The 25,935-nt window shown below is 38.8% G+C and overlaps 1 protein-coding gene across 1 annotated transcript in view; it reads left to right on the top strand.

Moving 5' to 3' along the window:
- GBE1 (1,4-alpha-glucan branching enzyme 1) overlaps nt 1-25,935 on the top strand; it is a 385,578-nt gene that overhangs the window by 258,811 nt on the left and 100,832 nt on the right. Inside the window, exons 8-11 of the mRNA XM_080656181.1 lie at nt 4,057-4,172; nt 7,037-7,164; nt 11,647-11,745; nt 22,589-22,699. Coding sequence (XP_080512307.1) covers nt 4,057-4,172; nt 7,037-7,164; nt 11,647-11,745; nt 22,589-22,699 — 454 coding nt within the window. The remainder of the gene's footprint in view (nt 1-4,056; nt 4,173-7,036; nt 7,165-11,646; nt 11,746-22,588; nt 22,700-25,935) is intronic.

Here is a 25,935-nt window from a genome sequence, read left to right as displayed (position 1 = left end):
CAGGTTATACAACATAGTGGTTAGACATTTATATAACTTATGGAGTGATTCCACCATAAGTCTATACCACCCTGACTTCATACCTAGTTATTACAATATTAATGACTATATTCCAGATTATGTACTTTACATCCCTGTGACTATTTTGTAACTGCCGATTTGTACTTCTTAATCCCTTCAACTTGTTTACCCAGTCCCCCAAGCCCCTTTTATCTGTCAACCATCAGTTTGTTCTCTGTGTCAATGAATCTTTCACTTTTATTTGTTCATTTATTTTGTTTTATAGATTCCACATATAAGTGAAATAATATCGTATTTGTCTCTTTCTGTCAATGGAGTAATCTTAAAATCAAACTCCTGCCTTGTCTGCTAGTACACCAAAGTAAAATTATGCTCTTAAATTCTACTTGATCTTTTTTTTATAGGACGCTAATCAACCTGATATATCAACTCTGTCATGGATGGTTTAATGACATTTTGAGGTAGAAAAAGTAAATTGCCTTTTTTATTGTACATACCTTTGCCAGACAATTTCATACTTTGACTCAAGACAGATCATTCAGTTGAGATGATTCAGGTCATTCATTACTACAGAAGGTTGAGAATAATTATCATTAAATAATAATTTACAATACATCCTAATAACTCTTCTGCTTTTCAACCCCCACCAAAAAAAGGAAAAAAGGCACTTATGAAAATCATGATAGTAGAAATAGTAATAGACATCTTTTGAAATTTATGTTTTCACTGCTACATATTCCTTAAGCTTGTTCTAGTGTTCTATTTAAAAGAAAAATCCTAGATTCAGTGAATTATTTCATTGTTGTACAAGTTTCAGTATGTTATTGTCCACATGACTGCTAAAATGTAGAGTGCAGGAAAGCAGAGTGCATTAGCCAGAGGCCCTTATGTATTTAGGTTTTTAATGTATATTTAAAATTCCTCCACTTGGTTTTGAGGTCTGAGTACCTCTGAGATAATGTGAAGAAGATTTTTCTCTCCAGTGACTTATAGTAAGTATTTTATAATTATATAACAAATGTTTATTAAATGGCTCTGTTTTTGTGTAGAAAAGAGTTAATATAACAAAATAAGATTGCTATCCTTAGAAATGCCTGCATGGAAGATAGGTCCTTGGCTAGCATCTGAGAACTTTGATTTCAGGAGGGTTCTCACAATTCCCAGAACTGGAACAGTGGCTGACTGTGCCTAAATTCTTTGTAGAAATAATGTGTCTTATGCTGAATTTCCATGTTCCTTCTGGGAGTCTAGATTTTGACATATTTACTAGAAATGGAGTCTTTCATGAGTTTCCTTGGTGACCAACATTTCACAATTGTTGAGATAATTATTTGCTGGAGGAATTAAGAGTGACTCCATCAGGAGACAACTGTTGGAAGTTTTGCCTAGACTCCTCCTGACTTTTCCCCGTGCACCTTTCCCTGTGCTGATTCTGCTTATCATCCTTTTGCTGCAATAAATCATAGCACAAGCACAACCATCTGCCACGTCCTGTGGATCTTCCTGGCGAATCACTGAACCCGAGGTGGTCTGGAGGACCCCTGGCACAGTTTGCCTATGATCTGGGATAAATATCTATAATAATTAAATATATTGTTTACATAGTGTAAGAAAAAGAAAAAAGGAAGCTACATCTTTATTCCAAAGAGACTATATATGCATTATGACCTGCTATTTTCTACTTCAAGTTCTGAAATGTGTTCATGCAAGTGCTTGTGGTTATTTTATAATCGCAGACCTCAGTCTTTCAGGTCCTCTAAATCTCTGATTTTATGACCTGAGAAGAAGCAATCTGTTTTAAAATTAGTTTCATCTGGACACTGAGTTTACTAAGAGTGTTAGTCTGTCTAGATTTATCATGCTATGAAGTACTGGGAACATATTTCTGAGTCTGTCTTTCCCCTTTTCCTGCACTGATAGTTCATAATTTTTCTTAAAGGCAATTATTTATAAGTTGTTACAGTGTGACACTCATAAGACTAGTTTTTTTTTTTTAAACTTAACTCTTCTAATTAATCTAGTTTTAGAAAATGTATATGACCAGATAATATTTTTAACTTTTGCTTTCCACTTGCTGCTATTAACTTCAAAATGTTAGCTCTTATTTTTCTTTTCCCTGAATATATTTCTTGAAGTTTTGTTAAATAATAAAACTTTCTAGATTTTGTTTCTTTATTATTTTTGTTGTAGACATTTTGCCCTTCTATAACATTTTGTGTGTCTCTTTTCTGTCTCTATAGATGATATATCTATTTAACATTTCATTAGTGATTCATTAAATATATTATTTTGAAAGCACTGCAAGTTTGATTTGTTTCTATCACTTTAATCTTGTGATTTTTTTAAAGGATTGCTTATGTTGGTTAGACATTTTTTTAGGTTAAGGGGATTAAAGAGGTGTAAAGAATATAATTTAATATTTCTTAACCCATTAGAACTTTTTAATTAGATGTTCCATTGTTGTTGTTTCTTTTCTGATTATCACAGGAAATTCTTTTTCTATTTATCAATGCCAATCTGTCTACTCACATAGTAATAAATAATAGCTATAATATGTCATTTTCTTTTAATATATTAAATGCAGTTGTATTACTCATTTAGGTCAAGAAGAGATGGATTAAATATTGTAATAACAGGAATCAGAAGAACATTTAGTAACTCTACCCTTCATCAACTCTGATACTGGGGAATGTTTTATTTTTAGAAATTCTGAATTCATATCATCTCCCTTTTCTGGTTTTCGTAGAATTGCAAATCATTGGCTCTTTTTTCTGTTATTTTAACTTTGTAGATATTAGGGCACAGTTTTTACATTTGAACCTATGTCTACCTGGAAAAAACTCACTCCATGATATTTTATATTAGAAATTGACATCTAATGTCCACAAGCCCAAGGTGGTGATATAAATGAGTAAATGGGGTTGGTATAAGAAAATGTGGAGTGACAGGGACTGGGAAGAGCTAGAAAATAAGTTTCATCTATAGAAATTCAGTTGGAAAATTTTAAAGTATTCTACAAACTAAAAACATCCTTTTAGAATGAGTTTCATCAAATAAATGAGATAAATGTTAGTAATTATCTGGCTTTTATAGGTACTAGAGGCCCAGTGCCTAAAATTTGTGCACGGGGGCAGGGGTGGTCCCTCAGCCTGGCCTGCACCCTCTCGCAATCCGGGACCCCTCGGGGTATGTCCGACTGCTGGTTTAGGCCCGATCCCGCAGAGATCCAGCAGTTGGACATCCCTCTCGTAATCCAGGACCGCTGGCTCCTAACTGCCTCTACCTGCCTGCCTGACCACCTCTAACCACTCTGCGTGCCTGCCTGATAGCCCCTAACTGCTTGCTTGCCTGCCTGATCACCCCTAACCACCTCTGCCTCAGCTCTAGCAGTCTTGGCTTTGTCTGGAGGGTCGTTGGGCTGTCTGGTCTAATTAGCATATTACGCTGTTATTATTATACAGGTAGACTAGAGGCCCAATGTACGAAGTGCAAGAATAGGCCTTTCTTCCCCCAGCTGCCAGCACCAGCTTCCCTCTGGCACCCAGGACCCGGGCTGCTTCGCTCTGACTGCTGCTGCCAGGCACCCGGGACCCGGGCTGCTTCGCTGCGGCCACCGCCAGGCACCTGGGACCCGGGCTGCTTCGCTCCTGCTGCTGCCAGGCACCCAGGACCCGGGCTGCTTCGCTGCGGCCACCGCCAGGCACCTGGGACCCGGGCTGCTTCGCTCCTGCTGCTGCCAGGCTCCCAGGCTCCCAGGACCCGGGCTGCTTTGCTCCAGCCACCGCCAGGCACCTGGGACCTGGGCTGCTTCGCTGTGGCCACCGCTGCCACCCAGCAGACCCGGGCTGAGGTGGTCAATGCCACCTCATGGTGACCAGTCATTTGATCGTGATGCCTCTTGACCTTTTATTATTATGGTAATTCTTAAGGTAGAGATTTATCATTTTAATTAATACTCTTAGCAAACAATGTATAACAATTAAGGAAAACACTATATACCACTGTGGTTAAATATATATTTCTCTAATATTTTAGCTGGGAAGTTTTAAGATTCCTTCTATCAAATATAAGATGGTGGTTGGAAGAATATGGCTTTGATGGCTTTCGTTTTGATGGTATTACATCCATGCTCTACCATCACCATGGAATGGGTATGTAATCTGATCTATTACAGACATAATAAAGATTTGATGTTATTGTTTTACTGGCACATTACAATCAGGTTTGGGCTTTAGTTATAGAAGCTGCTATGACTGTTATTGTTGGCTTGATTTTCATTATTTGCATTTTCTCTAGTCATTTCTGATCCTTTTTTGGTAAGAGGTTGTGTATAAACATTTTATAAGTAAGTAAAAGATAATTATTTTCTTTTTTTAATGTATATTTTTTATTGTTACAGATGTCTTCCATTTCCCCCTTTAATCCTCCTCTCCCCAATCCGCTGCCCTCCCGCAAGGTCTTCACCACCCTATTGCCTGTATCCATGAGCTATGTGTATAAGAATATAACTTACTTGTGTTATCTTAATTTATTTAATAATATGCTAATATTAATACATAATTTTTTTCTAAAACTTTTTTAAGGTACCCATTTATTGTAGCAGACGCAGGCTGTGAATATGACAGCATTTACAATGAAAAATAATAAATGAGAACATTTGTGAATATGGGAGTTCCTGCATATGAAACATTGAAGAAAATATGTATATTTTAAATATATGTACTCAGTTTAAACTAAATTATAACTTAATTTGTAATAAAAAATATTGACCAGAGTTCTTTGATTTAAAAGTTGTACAAAGAAGCAGGGTCACAGAATCTAATTCTTCAATAGATAATATCTTAAACAATTATATTTTAACTAGAGGTCTGGTGCATGAAATTTGTGCACTGGGGGTGTCCCTTAGCCCAGCCTGCACCCTTTCCAATCTGGAACCCCTTGGGGGATTTCCAACTGCCGGTTTAGGTCTGATCCCTGTGGTATCGGGCCTAAACTGGCAGTCGGACATCCCTCTCACAATCCAGGACTGCTGGCTTCCAACCGCTTGCCTGCCTGCCAGCCTGATAACCCCCTAATCACTCCCCTGCCAGCCTGATCAATGCCTAACTGCTCCCCTGCTGGCCTGTTTTCCACCAACTGCCATCCCCTGCCAGCCTGGTCTCTCCCAACTGCCCTCCCCTGCTGGCCTGGTAGCCCCCAACTGCCCTCCCCTGCCAGTCTGGTCCCCCCCAACTGCCCTCTCCTGCCGGCCTGGTCGCCCCAACTTCCCTCTCCTCCCAGTCTGGTCCCTCCCAACTGCCCTCCCCTGCTGGCCTGGTTGCCCCCAACTTCCCTCCCCTGCAGGCCTGTTTGCCTCCAACTGCCCTCCCCTGCTGGCCTGATTGCCCACAACTACCATCCCATGCTGGCCATCTTGTGGTGGCCATCTTTGACCACATGGGGGCAGCCATCTTGTGTGAGGGTCAATTTGCATATTACCTCTTTATTACATAGGATGGTCAAATATTTATTAGCAACAACCAATTTAAAAAAAAAGGCACTTCAGACTGTAGATGTTGAAAAGTGGAAAGAAGCTATCTTCTAAGTGTACTAATGTCTGCAGACCATCCAGCACAGGCATGGAAATGGTCCTGTGAAATGTTCTAGGCACGAAGTTTAACCTATAAAACATGGCAGGTTTCATTAACGTCCTCCAGTTTGGAGAGTAGCTTATTTAGGGGATGAAAAAGGCAACCCTGGCAAAATTCAAGGAAGATCTGCCATATTTAAACATCTACATGCTCCTGCCAGAACCTTCCTCTGATGAGGGCTAGGAATTTTCCAAGGAATTTGGAATTGGGGAAATGAACTGAAATCCACAGATATGGGATATACTTTTTATGGTTAGAAATGGTAAAGAAAAACATTTTTAATTACTTAACATGTTCCCCCTCTGAATGACGAGGAGGGGAAAAGAAACACACTGAAATTGCACTGCAAAAGAATATATACCAGAAAAACAATTGAGATTAAACAATATTAAGACACAGAACATTTAATTCATAAAATTCAATGCTAAGGAGAAATTCATTAGGTGTCAAGTAGGAAGAAAAATCAATTTACCTGCATGGATGAAAAGAAAAAAAGTATGGGTTCTACTACTCTGTTGGCAATAGCAATGTCTATAAAATCCTTAGGGAAACAAAGTCTGACTCAAGGATTTGATAGTTGAATTGCCATCAAGGTATAAATTTGAATTATACTTGAAAATATCCTTCAGTGATGAAATCCTATAAAAAAGATGAGTCAAAATAAACTTAGATATAGGGGAGCAGAGGGAAAAAGTGAATCAAAATGAAGAACTTAGATATATAGAAACAGGTGGAAAAAAGGTAGGTGTTAAGTATTAATTTGACTTTATTAAAATAAGGGTAAATAACTGAAGGAATGGAAAGTAAATTGTATAATCTCAATAACTGAAATATACTATAAGCAACCAAAATAAGGAGTTTGGGAAGAGGAGGTAGAAAGATGTTAGAGGATGTTAAAATCTTTCTGTCAACAGAAAATTCATATTGTATAAATTGAAGGACATATTTAAAATACTATAAACATTATGTCTCAATTTTATGATAGTTTTTATACTTGCTTTTCTTTACTTCAGAGGGATCTAATAGAAGCTAGTTAACATTAACATCTAATGTGACAAAAAAAATACCTAAAAGTTGAAATTTAGAATTCCTTTAGGTATTATTTTACTTTATTTCTCTGCTATAAATGTTAATTAAAATGTTAAATCAAAATGTTTAGTTTGTTTGCTTCTTAAAACAAAAATTGAATGGTAGGATTGTTGATACAGGCTACTCTAAGTGAGATCATCTATTTGCTGATGATAACATTATGGGGGTATCCAGGCTCATTACACTTTGCTATGATCACAAATCTGGTACCAACAAACTAATCGGTGGGGGCATTTGTACAGTGTTAAGACTTGCATGTTAACATTATGCATTTATATTGATTTTCTGTTCTCCAGGTCAAGGCTTTTCAGGTGATTATCATGAATATTTTGGACTACAAGTAGATGAAGATGCTTTGATTTATCTCATGCTGGCAAATCATTTGGTTCACATGTTGTATCCAGATTCTATAACAATAGCTGAGGTAAAGCCATGGTGATCTCTACCCTCTGATCCCCTTTAATATAGAGAACATTTTGTCAGCATACAGTATTTGAATAATTAATTTCATGTTGTCAGTAATTGCATAACTGAAGTTGTACCCTGACTTCAGCTACCTTGTATGGCTGGCACATTATTTAGAATTCAGTTTTCCTTCTAGGAGATAGGGTAACTAATTACTTGTCATCATTCCATTGTTAAAAGAGAAAATGCCAATGGTTAGGAAGTAAACTCTCCTACTCAGTGGACAGGTCCTTCTACCATGAGACATTCAGAAGAGAAAATAGGTGAATATTCATGGGCTTCTGTCTATTTATTTTTCTTTCCTGGTGTAATCATTAGAGATGTCATGGATTGCTGCCTACCAGCTCCTCCGAAGCCTCTCTTGTTCTGATGCGATTACCTTTCTTGTTTACGTTACTGCTCTCCGATTGCTAAATGTTCACTAGTTATTCATGATTACTGAAGGTTCATGATTAACTGTCCCAAAGCTGCACTGTAATGATATAATTCGGTATATGCATAATTGACAATTCCCTCTTGGTGATAAATGTGATAAATTAAGTTTGTTAAATGCTTATGCTAATTTAGATTTAGTACTAAACTCCCTCTGGTTTCCTGAGTCCTCTGACTTGGATTTATTATTAAAATTAAATTCAGTATATAAAACATATTCTATATAAGTACAGTGGTTGGCATATAAAAATAATAAGACTATTGTTAAAAGATTCAGAATTAAGTTGTCTCTTCACATTGTTAGCCTTTAGTTTATTGGAATGAAATACAGTAGTTAGTGACTGTCTCCTTTCTGCAGTATTTATTGTTTGTATAGCTTTTATTCATTATTTTACTTTTGTATCATTTTATTCATTATTTCTCAAAATCCCATCTCCAACTAGTTGGTATGACTTTCTGGGTAGGAAACAGTTACTCTCCTTAGGCCTTTGCCTTCTAAATATCTTCTAGAAATAAAGCTCTGGATTCTAAATGCCTGGAATAAATTCTTATATAGGATATTAAAAAACCCAAAGATTGTAATACCATTTTGGTGCCCAGTATTATTTCATATTCTACCTACTTACAATTGGTCATAGCTTATAAACCTTGCTAGTTGTGCTAATACTTAATGCTGACTATCTTTGAACATCAGTCACACTGTGTTTTAAACTTTTATTTTGTTTTATAAAATTTTAATTTTATCTTTCAATCAAAAATTTTTCAATTATATTTATGTCAATTAAAATAAAAAATTGGACAAATTATTATTAATAATTAATGACAGCACAAATCAAAAGTGGGTACTGAAAAAAGAGAAGCAATTATTTAATACATGAAACTTAAAATTGTTACATTGATCTTTTTGTTCATTTCAAGTAAAATAGTTTCCTCATTCAGGGAGCCCTTGTCTGATTATCAGTGTTTCTACCAATGAAACTTTGAGACTTTAGCCTACTTTTTATTACTTGGTTTTAGATTTTTTATTTTATTTATTTATTTATTTTTTTTTAATTTATTTTTTTAAATATATTTTATTGATTTTTTACAGAGAGGAAGGAAGAGGGATAGAGAGTTAGAAACATCGATGAGAGAGAAACATCGATCAGTTGCCTCTTGCACACCTCCTACTGGGGATGTGCCCGCAACCAAGTTACGTGCCCTTGACTGGAATCGAACCTGGGACCTTTCAGTCCGCAGGCTGACGCTCTATCCACTGAGCCAAACCAGTTTTGGCGGTTTTAGATTTTTTAAAACAAGATGTGTCTTCAATTCATTCTACTTAAATTGAAAACTGCTTCCATTTCAATGCATCACTTTTCTAGTGGGAATCTCTTCAAAATGTGGAATTGATCTTCATGAATTTTTTTTTAAAGAAAGGAATGTGGTGTCATGACTAAGTAATGAAGTTTATATAAAGTCCTATAGTATATATTTGAATGTTTTTATAATGACATTTATTAAAATTGTAACTTTTTTCTGAAATATATCTACCACTCCACACAGTTATGTTTGCCATATATTAATTTAAAATATTTTAAATTAAGGTTTCATCTCCTCTTGAATAGTTGTAAGTGCCCTTTAGATATTAAAGAATGAAAACTATTTTAACTCTGTTGAAACCCATGATAATTTAAATATGCTGTGTTTTTGGGTATCAATCTTTTTAAAAAATATTTATTTTAGTGATTTTTTTATGTTTACCTGTTTTTTCTGTTAATATTTTTAAATGATAGTCATTAATTCTCCACTTTCAAAAGAGATCTACAAATAGCCATATGCATTAATGGAGACACTTTCTAGGATTCAGATTTAGGAATCAAGACCAATTGGTGTCCAAATAGTTTTTTTAGCAGACTCTATTTCCTATCAAACTATTTCCTAAAGCTACCTTTAGACCAAATATAGAATGCACTTAATGTTTTCCTGATAAAAATTATCTTGATCTTTAATATCTGCCTATGACCAGTCTTCTGCAAACTCCTGGTCTCATGGACCCTCTTCTCAGAAGGCCTTGTGTCTCTGACCCCAGTGCCTGACATGGGTGCCTAATATTTAATACATTTTCAGCCAATGCTTATGAGGAATTGAACATGATAACTATCAAAGCTGTGAAAATGTAGCATATTCTGATAAATATAACTTTTAAAATGTTTTTTCTGTTAACCGTCTTTTTACACTTATTTTAGTCATCATTTTTCATGTTATATGCTGTATAGCACTGTGTAGAAACAAGATAAACTTGACAAATACTTTATATTTTTATGGATGTACTATATTTACCTATACCTCTCATCCATAAGAAAACCAATTAACAAACTATTTTAGGAGTCCAAAGAGATCATATATTTATTTTTTTCCAGCTTTTCTGTGGGAACAATTTGGGGATGGTGTTAAGGAAGAAGAAGAACTTAAGTCTCAGAGAGTACATAGTTCATATTCCTTTATAAGAAGAGTTTGGGCAATGATATGAGTAGAAAAGCTTGTGACATGCACAGGGAAAAGTAAATATTTCAAAGTAGATGAAGTATTTAGTACTTGAGGTGAAATAGCATAAAATAATGGTAGAAAGATATAGGTGTCTCCATTGCACTTTCTGTGTACTTAAGATAACAATGAGGACAACTGTATCACATTGTCACTTCCTGATAAGTGTTTGTATATGTATTTAGCTTGACGTTTATGAATCGCTGAAGGTCAGACAGTATGTCTTCTATGTCTTTAAATCCTGACAGTACTTTCATTCATTCACTCAGAAATATTTATTGAGTACCTGCTTCATGCCAGGTACTATTCTGTTCTTCTAGATTCTTGGCATATATTAGTAAATAGCAACAACAACAAAAAACTTCTGCCCCGTGAATCTTACATTCTAACAGCAAGATAGGAAAAAGATAATCAAATAGTAAATTATGTCATCAGTGCTTAATGTACGCTGAATTTGAGTTTTGATTGTTGGCTATTAAACTATTGATAGGCAGTAATAAGATCTGATTCATAAAATGTTAATTTGCCAGCAGTTAGTGAAGACAAACTGGAGACGGTGAATTCCATTTGCACACATCATGATCCAAGCAAGCAGTTATGAAGATAAGATAGTGGCTGTACATGTGGAGTAAAGGGAAATGATTTATTTGAAAGATATTATGGCTAGTACTTGGCTCATATTCTGCCATTGTTGTTACAATGAAATGTTTTGTTATATCTGGGTTTTTATACATTTTTTTTTTACTTATTTGTTTGTTTGATTGAATATATATTTATTTGATTTTCAGTAATCTAGTGGTGGCATGACAAAGTAGAAAATTAGTATTTGAAGGCCTGACATCTGATTCCTGGCCCCACCATTGAGAAGCATATATCTTTAGAGATCTCTTCACCACAATAAGCCTCAATTTTTGTATGTTCTCAATGAAGAGGATCCACTAGATAACCTCAGAGACCCTTTCCAAGTATAACCAACTATACTGAAAGCCTTCTTATAGCTTTACTCCTAATGTACTAACTCTACTTTCCAGTTCATCAGAAATGAGCTAAGTGAGCTAAGTGCTCACAAAATACACTGCATGCCAAATAGCAAGCATAGCTACATGTATTTTTGTTTCCAGAAAGCAGTAACTAATAAAAATGTTCACAGAGTAGCTCAAAAGTCAGTCTAAGAAAGCATGTTTTAGCAATAATAGTTGTACTATTTTGTGTTCTCTATGTGATAACAAGAAAAAGAAAAATTTAGCCTCATTTTAGCCTCAAAGTTGCCCTGCAGTGATCAACACGCAAGTTTTTTTGGGTGAAATGAGATAGGCTATCACAGTTTTATCTATTTTTACAATTGTGCTATCAAAACACTCCAAAAATCAATGTCTATACCCATTTATTGTTTTTATTTATTGGCCTTACCATTACTGTCAAAGAAATATTTAATAAAAATGTGAGCAGTATGAAGAGATAATGCTGATGTCCTTTGTTTTAGGATGTATCAGGAATGCCAGCTCTATGTTGTCCAATTTCCCAGGGAGGTTGTGGCTTTGACTATCGATTAGCCATGGCAATTCCAGATAAATGGATCAAGGTAAGACTTCCTATAAATATTTTTTGAATGTGGATAGCATGTATTATGTTGGTTTATTTATTATTTCTTTGCATTTATTTCTTAGTTGTAATTATTAGTTACAGGTATTATAATTTAGGTACTAAATTCTACCATAAATGTGTTAAGTCTTGTTCTTCTCAAATTTATAGAAGTTCTAGTTGTAAGTATTCAGAGTTGCACTATTCAGGTAAAGGGGAAAATGTGATTAATATAATGTTAGCTGTGTAAATGGAATTTTGCATTATCAATGCAATTGTACAAAACTTCAGTGCTCTATGTTTAAAACATGTTAAACTTCATCAAAGCATCCATTTCTGAACCATGTCCAGCACAGCCAGGGGTGAACCTGAGTAGGGGCGGTGAAGGATTAAAGAAGACAGACAAGAGTATACACCTGGGGCTAGGTGGGACACTGTTCTGGGATGGAGAGACACTGCCACAGCCTGTAAGCTGAGGCTTTATTTTATGGTCAGAGCCCATGAGGCAAAGCAAGGGCGTGGTCAAGATATTTACAATGTTCTTGTGAGTTTCAAATCTACTTAATTACATGCACCTCAGAACTCCATAAAGCTTTGTTTTGGCAGCACTTGCTGCACCTCCCCCAACCTACATCACTCAGCCACCTGGGACTACAGGTTCAGACCATAAAGTCAAGCTTACAACCATAGCCTTTGGCTATAATTGTGCTGCGAGGGCTTTGCTCTCCAAGCTGGGACCTGCACATGGTTTTGCCACGAGAGGACTGTGCCCTATCATTAGTCCAAGGCTTGAACCTATGCAAACGCTGTAGCCACTCTCCACATCTCCCTTCACCCCCCCCTTTTTTAATCACTTCTATTTACATTATTCATCACAATCACTTGGATTTATAAGGATTATTCCAAAGTTAGAAATTGTCCAAAACTTTAAGCTACTATAATAACCATAAAAGTAAAAACTCGCTTCTGTTTACTTGGCATCAAAACCTCTAGGCAAATTATGCAGCATAACCAAAACATCAAGAACAAAACTCTGGCTATTAACAAAACAACAACAAAATAATGTTAATGCAACACAGCAACAAGAGAGAAATCAAACCACAGATATGTTAGCATTTTCAGGACTATTTCCACAAAATGAAACTTTCTTTTGCTGCTGGTGTATATCTACTTGGAGTCCTCAGATTTGGCTGCGCAAGACTTTACAGAAAACTGGCAGCTCACCAATGCTATCATAGCCAGAAACATGGTTGAGGGAGTAGCTTCCACTCCCTACTTTTCTACCATCTGCTGGGCTCAGTCGTTAACTTCTTCAACTGATCCCATGTTGGCACCCGGACCCCTTGCGTAGCCTTAGTTATCTTCTTCTTCCGCATTGTTATCATCAGGGCAACTCTCAGTCTTTTGAATGGAGGGACTAGGAGCTTCTCTGGGTAAAGATACAAACAGAACCTCTGCCCCACAACATTACTGGATCTGGTCTAAACCATTGTCCAGAAAATATTTCTTTTAGGGAGAGAGTAGATCTTTGTGTCACCTCAGGGCCCGTGAGATGTCACAAAGCTGTCTCTCAGTTAAATTCTTGAATCCAATTTAAAGTTTTTTCCTTCCCCTCCTGCTTTGCCTCAGGTGGGGAAGATAATGGTTTGTTAATTATAGGCAGGCTTGGATGGCCTTTGTTTAAACTTCCCTGGGTTGCAACCTTTATAAATTTTACACTTTGACAGAGCCTGATTTTCTATCTTCTACTTTCTACTTAACTTGTTATCTTCTCACTTTCTATCTAATTGGGCTTCAAATGATGCATTCTTTCCTGCTCCATGTATTTGAAGGCCTCTCTTAAGTCACTTTCATTTTCTCTTTTAAATATGGAGTTAAACTATCTCTAACTTTCTTTAAATGACAATTATGTTCTACTTATGTCACCTATGGTTTCTTTGTTATAAAGGTTAAAATTTTAATGCAAAGCAATATCTCAGTTAGTACCTTCACTATTTACATTTCAGTTTTCTTGACATCCATCTTTAGCTTTACAATCCTTAGCAAAATGCCCTGGCTTAGCTTTAAGCATCAATATCAGGACTTTCATTTTCTGCTTTACAGGCCTTAGAGCATTGTTTTAGAGATCCTTTTCCTGAGATCCTGAATTCCCCATGTTTTACACCCAGCTGCTACCAAACCTTGCTCCCTACCTTACTTTTGCTTTCTGCACATGCTTCACTGGAGCATCCTTTCACCTTACAATTATAATTCCCCCATACTCAGGCCCCACGTTGGGCACCATATGAACCGCATCCAGCAAGGCCAGGGGTGAACCTGAGCAGGGGCAGTGAAGGATTAAAGAAGAGAGACAAGAGAATGCAGTTGGGGCCAGGTGGGACACTGTTCTCAGATGGAGAGACAGTGCCACAGCCTGTAACCCGAGGCTTTATTTTATAGTCAGATCCCATGAGGCAAAGCAAGGGTGTGGTCAAGATGTTTACAGTGTTCTTGCAAGTTTTGAATCTACTTAATTACATGCACCTAAGAACTCTATAAAGCTTTGTTTTGGCAGCACTTGCTGCACCTCCCACAGCCTGCATCACTCAGCCACCTGGGACCACAGGTTCAGACCATAAGGTCAAGCTTACAACCATAGCCTTTGGCTATAATTGTGCTGGGAGGGCTTTGCCACAAGAGGACCATGCCCTATCATTAGTCCAAGGCTTGACCCTGTCCAAACGCTGTAGCCACTCTCCACACATTTCTTCTGGCAAATTATCAATTAATGTAGAAGATACTCCTTAATTCCCAGTACTTGCTTCATAATATGGTCTTTCCTCAACATATTTTATTCAACATTTAAAAGTCCTTAGCATGTGTCAGTAACTAAAAATGAATAATTGTACATCACACGTTACACATCATTTCTAATACAGTTGTATTAAAATTAATGACAGTTCAAGTAGGTATTGTATTTTGTTTCATTTAATGTTTGCCTACCAGACTAAAATTGTTATATACACTTAGATTTGATAGAACATTTTTGAGTGGCCAACTCCATAATCATAGGCTGAATATGTGTAAGGAGTCAGATATGTATTATTAATCATAGCTTTCTGATGAGCCCTTTAGTGCAGACATGAGCTGGTGCTATGAGATCACAGTGTTAGAAATACTTGACTTTCCATAGAAAAACCTTAGAGCCTATTCTGAAGGAAGTGGTTATTGTACTCATCTCTTCACTCTTTCCTGAGCTCCAGGCGGTTTGTGCAATGCACAGCTGTGGCATTAAAAATCTACCAACATGACTTCTGCTTCTCCATTTATAATGACTCTTCAAACATTGCCCACTCAAAAAACAAGTGTTTTATTGAGAGGACTGATCTTAGAAATCAAACAAACAAATGAGCGTCTAGTTTTTATAAGTGGGATTGTTACTTTCTATTTGTCATTTTAAAAACTGCTGTGGTCTTCAAGTATTTCACCTGGGTTTAAGGTTCTTTATCTACTCACCATCACTTACAATTTCTAATTTTTCACACATTTACCCTAACAAATGCCAAATGTTACTTTGTAAACCTCGCCATTGGCCAATGTTCTTGCAGATTCAAAAATATTTCAAGGTGTACATCAGCCTAGAATTTTTTCCAAGCAATAATAGCTCACAGTGTAATTATTTTCCTTTATTGAATGATGGCAATATTCTTTTTAACTTACTAAAAATTGTAGTACCCTGTATGCTGAAGGCACCGTATAAGGCAGCACATCATCCAGATGGAAAAATGTATTGTCCTCTAAGATATGACCATGCTGTCTGTTTAAACTGTAAATGCTCCAAGGCAGATGCCATCTTCTGTTTTATGTAGTTATTTAAAAATCTTTTTGCATCACAAAAACAGGGCTTTTAGTTTAATATGACTAGTAAGAGTTAAAATAATATTTTTAAAATTCAGAAATTATCCCTTACTTTTATAAGTTGTACATTTAATAAAATAATTGCATACCTAACTATCATTCCCTCAACTGTCAATAAAACATGCAAGAGTATTAATCCGAATAAGTGTACCCAGAATGTCTGTGGCATTCATTGCCATTTACCTTTAGGGTATGAGTTAGATTAGAATGTTATATTCCATTTATGTTTTTGTTATTCAGAAGCAAATTACTTACTATACTTGTATGATTTCAAAATCAGTAATTTGTAATATATTAATGTAATCATTTACTGAACAAATATTTGCCTATCCAAAATATGCCAATTTGCTATCTCTCATTTAATATTATTTGATCATTTTTATTATCTAACTAGAGGCCCAGTGCACGAATTTGTGCATGGGTGGGGTCCAGCCAGCCCGCCCCAATTGGGGCTGATTGGCCAGGCCGGCGGGGTGGAGGGACCATGGGTGGTTGGCCGGCCCCACCCCACCCCCTGGTCAAACTCCCAGTTGAACTCCCAGTTGAACTGCTGGTCGAGGGGACAATTTGCATATTAGCCTTTTATTACATAGGATAACTGTTTAAGTAATGGTGATATAAGTATTTAATGTATTCATTTATTCATTAATTCCACTAAATATTTACTGTACACCTAGTATTTTTTAGCATATATAGTTTTCTATTTTTTTTCTTTTAAATTTGTTTTAATTGTTTGAAGTATTACAAATAGTAGTACATATGTCTCTTTTTTTCCCCCATTGACCTCCCCCAGCCTCCCCTTCCCCCCAGTACATGCCTTTACCTGCCCGCCCCCCCAGTGTCTTGTATCCATTGGTTATGCTTATATGCATGCGTACAAGTCCTTCAGTTGATCTCTTACAGCCGCCCCCCCACAAACCTCCTCTGCCTTCCCGCTGTAGTTTGACAGTCTGTTCAATGCTTCTTTGCTTCTGCATCTATTTTTTTCCCCTTTTCTTTCCTTTAAAAAATCTTGCCTCTGCAGACTAGAAATAAACATATAATAACAAAAAATGTTTGAGTCCCAATTTCAATGTCCAACAGTTCTGAGTCCCCGTTTCAATGTCAAACAGTTCCTTATGTGTACATGTCAGCAATGATATCTGGATAGTGGGCACATGGTGGCAATGCAGGTCCGACCCTCTCTGGTTTGGTCCTAGGCAAGCTGCTGCGTCGCACAGCTTCTGACTGCTAGCGTGGCAAGGCGTCGTCAGCGTCTCCCATCTCTGGACTGTTTCTCCTCTTGTCTTCATGGTTGGAGCAGACCTGTCAATTCCTCTCTGTTGCAGGAATCCACATGGTCTTGGAGTTGTTTTCTGAAAATATACAAACATATTCTCAATCAAAAGTTAATAAAGGAATCTTTTCTATATAATTGAGTTGGGATCCTTTTTATTTTTGCCCAAACGATTTTCCTTTGTCTTATTTAGATACCATGTGTGTTTTTCATGGGTGTCTTGCTGTTAGCATTACAAATAAAAATTAATTTTGTAAAGTAAAAATTTTCTAGATGTAATTTACTTATAGGATATTTTTCCTTACATGATATTACCCTACTATCCCCCCTTTTTTGATTAATGGAGGCTTTTGTAAATTTTATAATGCAGTCTTGATAACTTTAAATTTTAATTTTTTGCACAAAAATATGGCTGCTTTAGTTTCATTGCATGTTCAGGAATTTTACCATGAGATGAACTACCAATAGAAATTATAGTTAACACTTTAGGAACAGCTTTTTGTCCAGTACAATTTAATTTTCTTGAATATTCACTTATTTGAATTAGCCTATTTAATTTAATCTGAAAACTTGATTATTATTTTACTGTCAAATTTAATACTCTACCAACAATCTTAGTTTACCCTGTAAATATTAGTGGAAAGGATTATTTGCATTCTTGAGTAGGCCCTGAGCATTCCTGGTGCTAGGCTGGATTTAGATATAGGGCAGCTGCTGTCAGCCAAGTCTCTGTCTGTTACCTGGGTCCCAATCTGAGCTGGGCCAAGTCACACTGTCTGTCACCTGTGTCCCCATCTGAGCTGGGCATGGGAAGCAAAGCAGCCATGGGGGCAGGAGACCTCCCTCAGACGGGGCGAGGGTTCAGGTCCCTTCAAGGTTGGGAGGGTGGGGGTCTGTGCCCCACCTCTGATGATCCCCAACTTGTCTCCTGATGGCCCCTCTGCGACTGTGCCTGTCTTAGGTTGTTCCTTCCCTGAGGAATCTTACCCGTCTCTGGCTAACCAGTCATCCTCCGGGGCCAAGCAGGGTGATGTGAGGTTCAGTTCTGTCTCCTTGGTAGCCTATGCCCCTGTGGCCTCCACGCCCAGCACCTGCCTTGGGATGCCCTGGCCTGCTGGCGGGGCCCCAGAACTGATCACATATCTCGGGGAACTCAGGTTTCTTCTCCAGGGAGTATTGAGAAAATTTTAGATTTACATGCACCTGTAAGAAATAATACCATGGGATCTGATATTCTCTTAGCAAGTATCCCTCCTAATGGTAACATCTTACAAAGCTACAGGACATCATCACAACCAGAATACTGACATTGATACAGTCACAATTCAGAATCCTTCCTTCACCTCAGATTTCCTAAGGTTGCCTTTATCGCCACACCTACATCCCTCTTGCCCCCAATCACTTCCTAAACTGATAAAACTACTAATCTAATCTTCATTTCTATCATTTTGTCATTTCAAGAATGTTATTTACATAGAATCATACAGTATATAACCTTTCTGAATTATCATATTTTCTCAGCAAAGTTCTCTGGAGATTCATCCAGGTTGTTGGATGTGTCAGCAGTATATTGCTTTTTACTGCTGAATAGTATTCCATGGTATGGATATACCACAGTTTGTTTAATCATTTACCAATTAAAAGACACCTGGATTGTTTCTAGGTTTTGGCTGTTATAAGAAAAGCTGCTATAAACATTTGTTTGCAGGTTTTTCTATGACCGTAAGTCATACCCTGGCATTAACGCCCATTTCTTTTCATTACTTTAGGATAAATCAGCCGTGGGCAAACTACGGCCCGCAGGCCGGATCCGGCTGTTCTATCCCGTTCTCTTGCTCTCCCCTCCGCTCCTTTACTTTGAATTTATATTAGTTCACACAAACACTCCATCCATGCTTTTGTTCCGGCCCTCTGGTCCAGTTTAAGAACCCATTGTGGCCCTCGAGTCAAAAAGTTTGCCCACCCCTAGGATAAATGCTCTAAAGTGCAATTACTGGATCATGTAGTTGGATATTTAATTTTTTAAGAAACTGCCACACTATTTCCGGAGTAGCTGCACCATTTTATATTCTCACCACCATTGTTGGAGGGTTGCAGTTTCTGTACATCCTCCAACAATGGCACCTGTTGATGTCTTATTTTTAATTTTAGTTATCTTAATAGATCTGTAGTGATACTTCACTGTGGTTATTTTGCATTTCTTTGATGGCATATTATGGTGAACATCTTTTCATTTTTTTTTTCCTTCTCTGTATTCTCTGGTAAAATGTCTGTTCCTGTCATTTGACTGTTTTCTAATTGGAACTTTTGTTTACTGTGAAATTATGAGTTTTCTGTGTATTCTACATTCAACTCTTTTGTTGGATATGTGATTCACAGTCTGATTGTTTGCTTTTTTTTTCATCCTCATCATGTAGGCTTTCATGGAGCAAAAGTTCTTTGTTTATTTTAAATTTAATTACTGCCAATTTATCTTTTTTTATTTCATTTTATTATTTTAATGTAATTTTAATTTTTAATTTTTTAAATTTCATTGTTGACAGTATTACAGAGGTCTCTCTTTTGGTGTCCAGTCCAGGAACTCTTTGACTATGTTTTCTGTTAAGCATTTTACATTTTTACTTTCACATTTAAGTTTGTGATCCATTTTGAGTTAAGTTTTACACAATATGTAAGACTTAATGTTTTCTTTTTTCCTGTGGGTGTCCAACTCTTTAGCCTGATTTGTTTAAAAAAAAAAAAAAATGGGTTGGGCAAAAGTAGGCTAACAGTTGCATTGTGATATTCCTTTGAGTTAATAAAGCTATTAATAACCATAACCTACATTTTTTCTATACAAACAACTGTAAACTTGCTTTTTCCCACCCCTGTATGTTTACCTTCCATGGAATTATTTTAGTACATTTGTCAAAAATTAGTTATGCATATTTGTGTAGGTCTGTAACAGTTTCAAATTGTTGCTTAATCTAATTACCATAAACATCTTGATTTAAACCAACACAAATTTACAGTCATGTGGTTCTTATATCTCAGTGGGTCACAAATCTGAAATGGGTCTTCATAGTCTAAAATACAGCCCAGCTCTGGTTTCCTTGCTTCTAAAAGCCACCTATATTCCTTGGCTTATGGCCCCTTCTTTCATCTTCAAATCCAGCAGGGTAGCATCTTCAAGTCACCCCTTACTCTCACAAGTCATGCCTCCTTTTTAGGAAGATCCCTGTAATTCATGGTATTCAGATTCTGGACATTAGGATGTGAACAATATCGGTGACCATGATTCTGCATAAGGCAGCCTGCCCTCTGGTGCCCAGTAATTCACAGAGCAGTTATGAGGAATGGCTAAGCATACCTGAATTCCATAGGGAAAAAATAGTCAGCAAAGGAAGATACAAGCAGGCCTGAACCCAGTTTCTGCTCCCAAAATCTGCATTAGTTTTCTCTTGCTTCATAACAAATTACTACAAACTTAGCAACTTAAAACATTATTCAGTTATATCCTGGTTTCTTCAGAGGACATTCATCATGTTCAAGGTCCCACCCAGACTCTATGTAAAGGGTCGCACAAAGGTGTGAATATGAGGGAGCAGGAATCATGGGGCCACCCTAGAATTCTGCCTGTCACTGAGTGCAATTGACACTTTGAACAGAGAAATGAGCCCACACAGAGAGTAAAGGAAAAGAGGCTATTTTAAGGACATGACTTTGAGGAGCACCAGCCTTTCTAGGGAAGACAGGGAAAGAGACTTTGCAGAATGCCCGGAGTGGTAGGAAAACCAAGCAATCAGAAGTTTTCACAGTGTAGATTAAGAAGGAAAGCATTTTGTGGTGAAGGAAGGAGTTAGCCTTGTCAACATGTACAGCAAGTATTTGCCTAAGAAAGAGCAATTACTGACCTGAGAGGCAATCATCTGAGATCTTGGCAAGGGCATTTGCATTGAAGTGGTGTTAGAGAGGCAGAGGCAGATTGAAGACCGAGTGGCAAATGAGTGGAGACAAAAATGTGTGGTCTGTTGAGATGATACTTATTTTATAACTAGTGGCCCGGTGCATGAAATTTGTACACATTAAAAGGTAATTAATTAGAGGAAATATTTTAATATTGCTATTTGCCCTTTCTCTATAATAGAAGTATCAGAGATGAAAGAAAATTAGTAAAATGTATATGAAAATCTTCCTCCTGTTAATAGTCTGTGGTGCACCGAGGGACCCAGAGTCAAGTCCCCGCCCACCTGTGCGCACCTCTAAATCGTGCAAGACCCAGACCTGGCTGGCCCCACCCCCACTGAGCGAGATCCAGACCCGGCCGGCCTCACCCCCTTCAAGCCCTGCTGGGCAAGGGGCGCAACCTGAGGTCCCCTGGCCTGGTGCCAGGCGAGGGGTGCAGCCTCAGGTCCCCTGGCCCGGTGCCAGAGTGGGAGGCATGGCCTGAGGTCCCTCAGCCTGGCACCGGGGCAGGGGGTGCAGCCTGAGGTCCCCCATCAAGCCCCACCAGGCAGGGGTCATGGCCTGAGGTTCTCCAACAAGCCCCCCTGCGTGGGGGGCACGGCCTGAGGTCCCCTGGCTGGGCGCCAGATCAGGGGGGACAGCCTCAAGTCCCCCGGCCTGGGGCGAAAGGCACAGCCTGAGATCCCCCGTCAAGCCCCACCAGGTGGGGGGCATGGCCTGAGGTCCCCTGGCCTGGGCCAGGGCAGGGGGTGCACCTTGAGGTCCCCCATCCCGGGGTGAAAGGCGCTGCCTGAGGTCCCCCTTCAAGCCCCACCAGGCAGGGGTCACGGCCTGAGGGGTCCCATCAAGCTCTGCTGGGCTGGGAACATGGCCTGAGGTCCCCTGTCAAGCCCCTCCAGGCTGGGGGCGCAGCCTCAGGTCCCATGGCCTGGTGCCAGGGCGAGGGATGCGGCCTCAGGTCCCCTGGCCTGGTTCCGGGGCAGGGGGCGTGGCCTGAGGTCCCTCAGCCCAGTGCTGGGGTGAGAGGTGCGGCCTGAGGTTCCCTGTCAAGCCCCACCTGGCGGGGGGCACAGCCTCAGGTCCCCTGCTCCAGCCCAGCACCACGCAGCCTCAGGTCCCTGCTGATTGCTCCTTAAGGCTCCTTATGGGAAGTTGGCCTCCACTGTGGGCACAGCCATCTTGTTACGGCCTGATGGTCAATTTGCATATTCCCTCTTTATTAGATAGGGTAATTAGCCTTTAAATTTTTAAATAATAGTTGTTTTTTAAATTATTATTTTTAAAGAGTGGAACAAAATGCTGTTCCTGCTAATTTTTTTTTGAATTAACCCAAAAATGTAGCAAGTATACTTCTGCTTTGTGGAAGTTACAGAAAGATATATTGCACAATAACACATTTCTGTAGTTATTAATCAAGAGGTAGCAATTGTTACAGGGGAAACATGGTTGCAAAATCCTAAAGTGCAATGATCAAACCATCTGCACAAAAGTAAAAATACACCTGTGCACACACTAACACATAGACATTACACCAATGTCATTTTGGACAGTCTGCCTAAGAGCTGTGATTTCAGAAAAAGTTTCAACAAAGATATCATTGCTATATGGGAGGGCTTATATCTCTGTCAAATATGTGATATGGGTTGTTATGATGCATACCCGAAGTTTGGGATTTAATGTAGGAACTATAATGGTTTATGCTAATTATATTCTCTCTTACATCTAGCTACTTAAAGAGTTTAAAGATGAAGATTGGAATATGGGCGACATAGTGCACACACTCACAAATAGACGCTACCTTGAAAAGTGCATTGCTTATGCAGAGAGCCATGATCAGGTAAATGAGTATTTGTGTAAATTTCTCTCTCTGTATGTGAAAATTATTTATAGTTAAAAAACATTTTAAAATTATTTTGTAAATCTATAATTTCCAGCTTCAAAATGCAAAGCCATTTTTACACTGCCAAACTCTAATTAAAAAATTGTAAATGACAGTTGCAAGTGTTATCTTGCATGCTTTTCTTTGTTGTAATGAGAGGAATATTGGTGCTGATCCAGGTTAATTTTAATTTCCATTTTAGCTTTCCTTCTGGAAGTTTTCTTTTATGCTTTTTGACAGGATTTCCTCATTTTCCCCTCAGTCACTAAAATCTCCTGCTAACTGATCACGGTCCCCTCAGCTTCAGCCCATCTTTGACAAAGCCTGAGGTATTTTCCAAAGAGCAAGCTTATTTTGTCAATCTAGACTTTCTGAGTAAAGCTTGTCCTTCAAGGTCATGCATAATCTGGTGTGAGCCAGAGTTTCTACCTTCATTCTCTGCTCAACTTGCTATCATTCTGTTCGTCACTGCTGCACAATTCCCCCCCACCCCCGCTCCCCAATTCCTGAGTAGGCTATCCTCATTCCAGTCCTGTGCTTTTGCCCACACAGCTGCAAGTGCCTGCTTCACCTGGAAGCGCCTATAAAATACCCAGCAGCCCGGCTCAGATACCAACATTCTCTCTAAAGCCTTCCTCTAGTCATCTAGGGCAAGAATAGTTGCTCCATCATTTATGTTCTCATCATGTTTTAGGCAGAAAATGTGTTTTTATACCTTTGTAATTCCAGCCTTAGTACTGTACTGTGCCTAGTTAGTCACTCAATAAACATAAATACATAGGGGAAAATGGCCATTTGGTTACTTAAAACTATATTAATCCTCACATAAACAACATAAAATGTATTCTTTAAACATTAAAAATGAGAAAGTAAAATTTTAAAAATTATTTGTCATATACATAGTAAGAAAATTAAAGCTTGAGCAATAAGCTTCTCTTTTATTTCAGCAGAAATTTACAGATTGTTTTTAAGGTGTCTTCTCTAATTAAGCAAGTGTAAGTAGATCAGAGAGGTCAGCTACTAAGACCCATGGGCCAGTTTCTGTGTGCTTCCTATTTTTGGTAAAGCTAATTGGAACACAGCCATTCTCATTCATTCTCATTATGTGTATAGCTGCTTTTAAGTAGCTGAGACAGAGAAAGTGGCCCATAATGCCTAAAATATGTACGATTTTGCCTTTATAAAAAGTGTGCTGACTCATGAACTAGACATATGTTAAATTTTGCATCTTTCAAATTGGAGCACTGCTATCTTTTCAACTTAAATTGGCTGTAAAGCAGATAAAATAAATATTAAAAAAAAACAACCAAACTAGTGCAGAATAATAAATGAATAATAGTAATTTAAGGATGGTGAAAACCAGTCACCAGAAATATAATAATATGAAAATTAGAATCCTATCTAATAAAAGAGTAATATGCAAATTAGCCATCACTCTGCTACACCCACAAGCCACGCCCACCAGCCACTCCTACCAGCCAATCAGGAGCGAATATGCAAATAAACCCAACCAAGATGGCTACAGCCACAGAGAGCAGGAGGGAGGCTTGGGTTTCCCCGGCAATGGAGGAAGCCAAGCTTTCCACCTGCCCTTGCCGGCCCAGGCCTCCACTCAAGGCTACAAAGTTTCAATGATAGAAGATACATAAATCCAAACAGAAATGGCAGCAGCCACGGAGCTGGAAAGAGCAGGAGGCTAGGGTTGCCCCCGGTGATGGAGGAAGCCAAGCTTTCCGCACACCCTGCCCGGCCCAGGCCTCCGTTTAAGGCTACAAAGTTTCAATTATAGAAGATACATAAATCCCCAAAAAATGGCTGCCGCCACAGAGCAAGCAGAAGGCTTGGCTCCGCTCTAGGCTACAAAGTTTCAATTGTAGAAGATAAATAAACCCCAGATACCAGGGCCTCCGCTTGGGTCGCCAGGGAGCGTGGCTGGCCTGCAAACCACCACAGGCCCCTCGCCCAGGCCGCCCCACGCCCCAAGGGAACCCCCACCCTGATCCGGGACACCCTTCAAGGCAAACCAGCTGGCCCCCACCCGTGCAGCAGGCCTCTATCCTATCTAATAAAAGAGTAATATGCATATTGACCATCACTGCAACACACAATGTGGCTGCCCCATGTGGTCAAAGATCCTGCCCCCATGTGGACAGAAGATTGACACCACAAGATGGCCAGAAGGGAAGGGTAGTTGGGAGGGACCAGGCCTGCAAGGGAGGGCAGTTGTGGGAGATCAGGCCAGCAGGGGAGGGCAGTTGGGGGCGAATAAGCCTGCAGGGGAGGGCAGTTAGGGGTGACCAAGCTGGCAGAGGAGGGAAGTTGGGGTCGACCAGGCCTGCAGGGAAAGGCAGTTGGGAGGGACCAGGCCAGTAGGGGAGGGCAGTTGGGGCCAATCAGGCCAGCAGGGGTGGGCAGTTGGAGGCGATCGGGCCGGCAGGGGAGGGCAGTTGGGGGGGACCCAGGCCTGCAGGGGAGAGCAGTTAGGGGTGACCAGGCCTCCAGGGGAGGGCAGTTAGGGGTGACCAGGCCTGCAGGGGAGGGCAGTTAGGGGCAAACAGGCTGGCAGGGGAGCAGTTAGGCATCAATCAGGCTGGCAGGGGAGTGGTTAGGGGCAATCAGGAAGGCAGGCAGGTGAGCAGTTTGGAGCCAGCAGTCCTGGATTGTGAGAGGGATCCCAGATTGAAGAGGGTGCAGCCTGGGCTGAGTGACACTCCCCTCCCCCATGCACTAATTTCGTGCACCGGGCCTCTAGTACATACATAAATCTTATCTTTCTGTTACATACTCCTAGCAGTTGTAGCACATTTTGAGTTTCCAGTATGTACTTATTATATAGGAATAAATGAAATAATAAATAAATGAATGGGATAAACAAACTGAAGATGCAACTGGTAGATTACTTTCATAATTATCCTCTAAAATGTATAGAAACATTATAGATTTATCTAGAATTATTTCATACTTTAAAGATTCAGCAAATTCTGCCTTGTATTATAGATTGTCAGGAATGTATAAAAAAGATGCAAGTTGCCTAGTTATTTCTGAAAGCAAATGTCTAATACATCTAATAAAATTTATAAATACACAGGGTAGGTCAAAAGTAGATTTACAGTTGTGAGTAGGGGTAAAACAGTTTATTCCTGTATTATTATCTATTAATTACTATATTCTAGTATTTTCCATAAGAACAATTA

Source organism: Plecotus auritus (genome assembly GCF_963455305.1).
Source record: "Plecotus auritus genome assembly, chromosome: 2".
Lineage (NCBI taxonomy): Eukaryota > Metazoa > Chordata > Mammalia > Chiroptera > Vespertilionidae > Plecotus > Plecotus auritus.
Note: the sequence above shows the minus strand (reverse complement) of the source record. Positions and strands in the feature narration are given on the sequence as shown.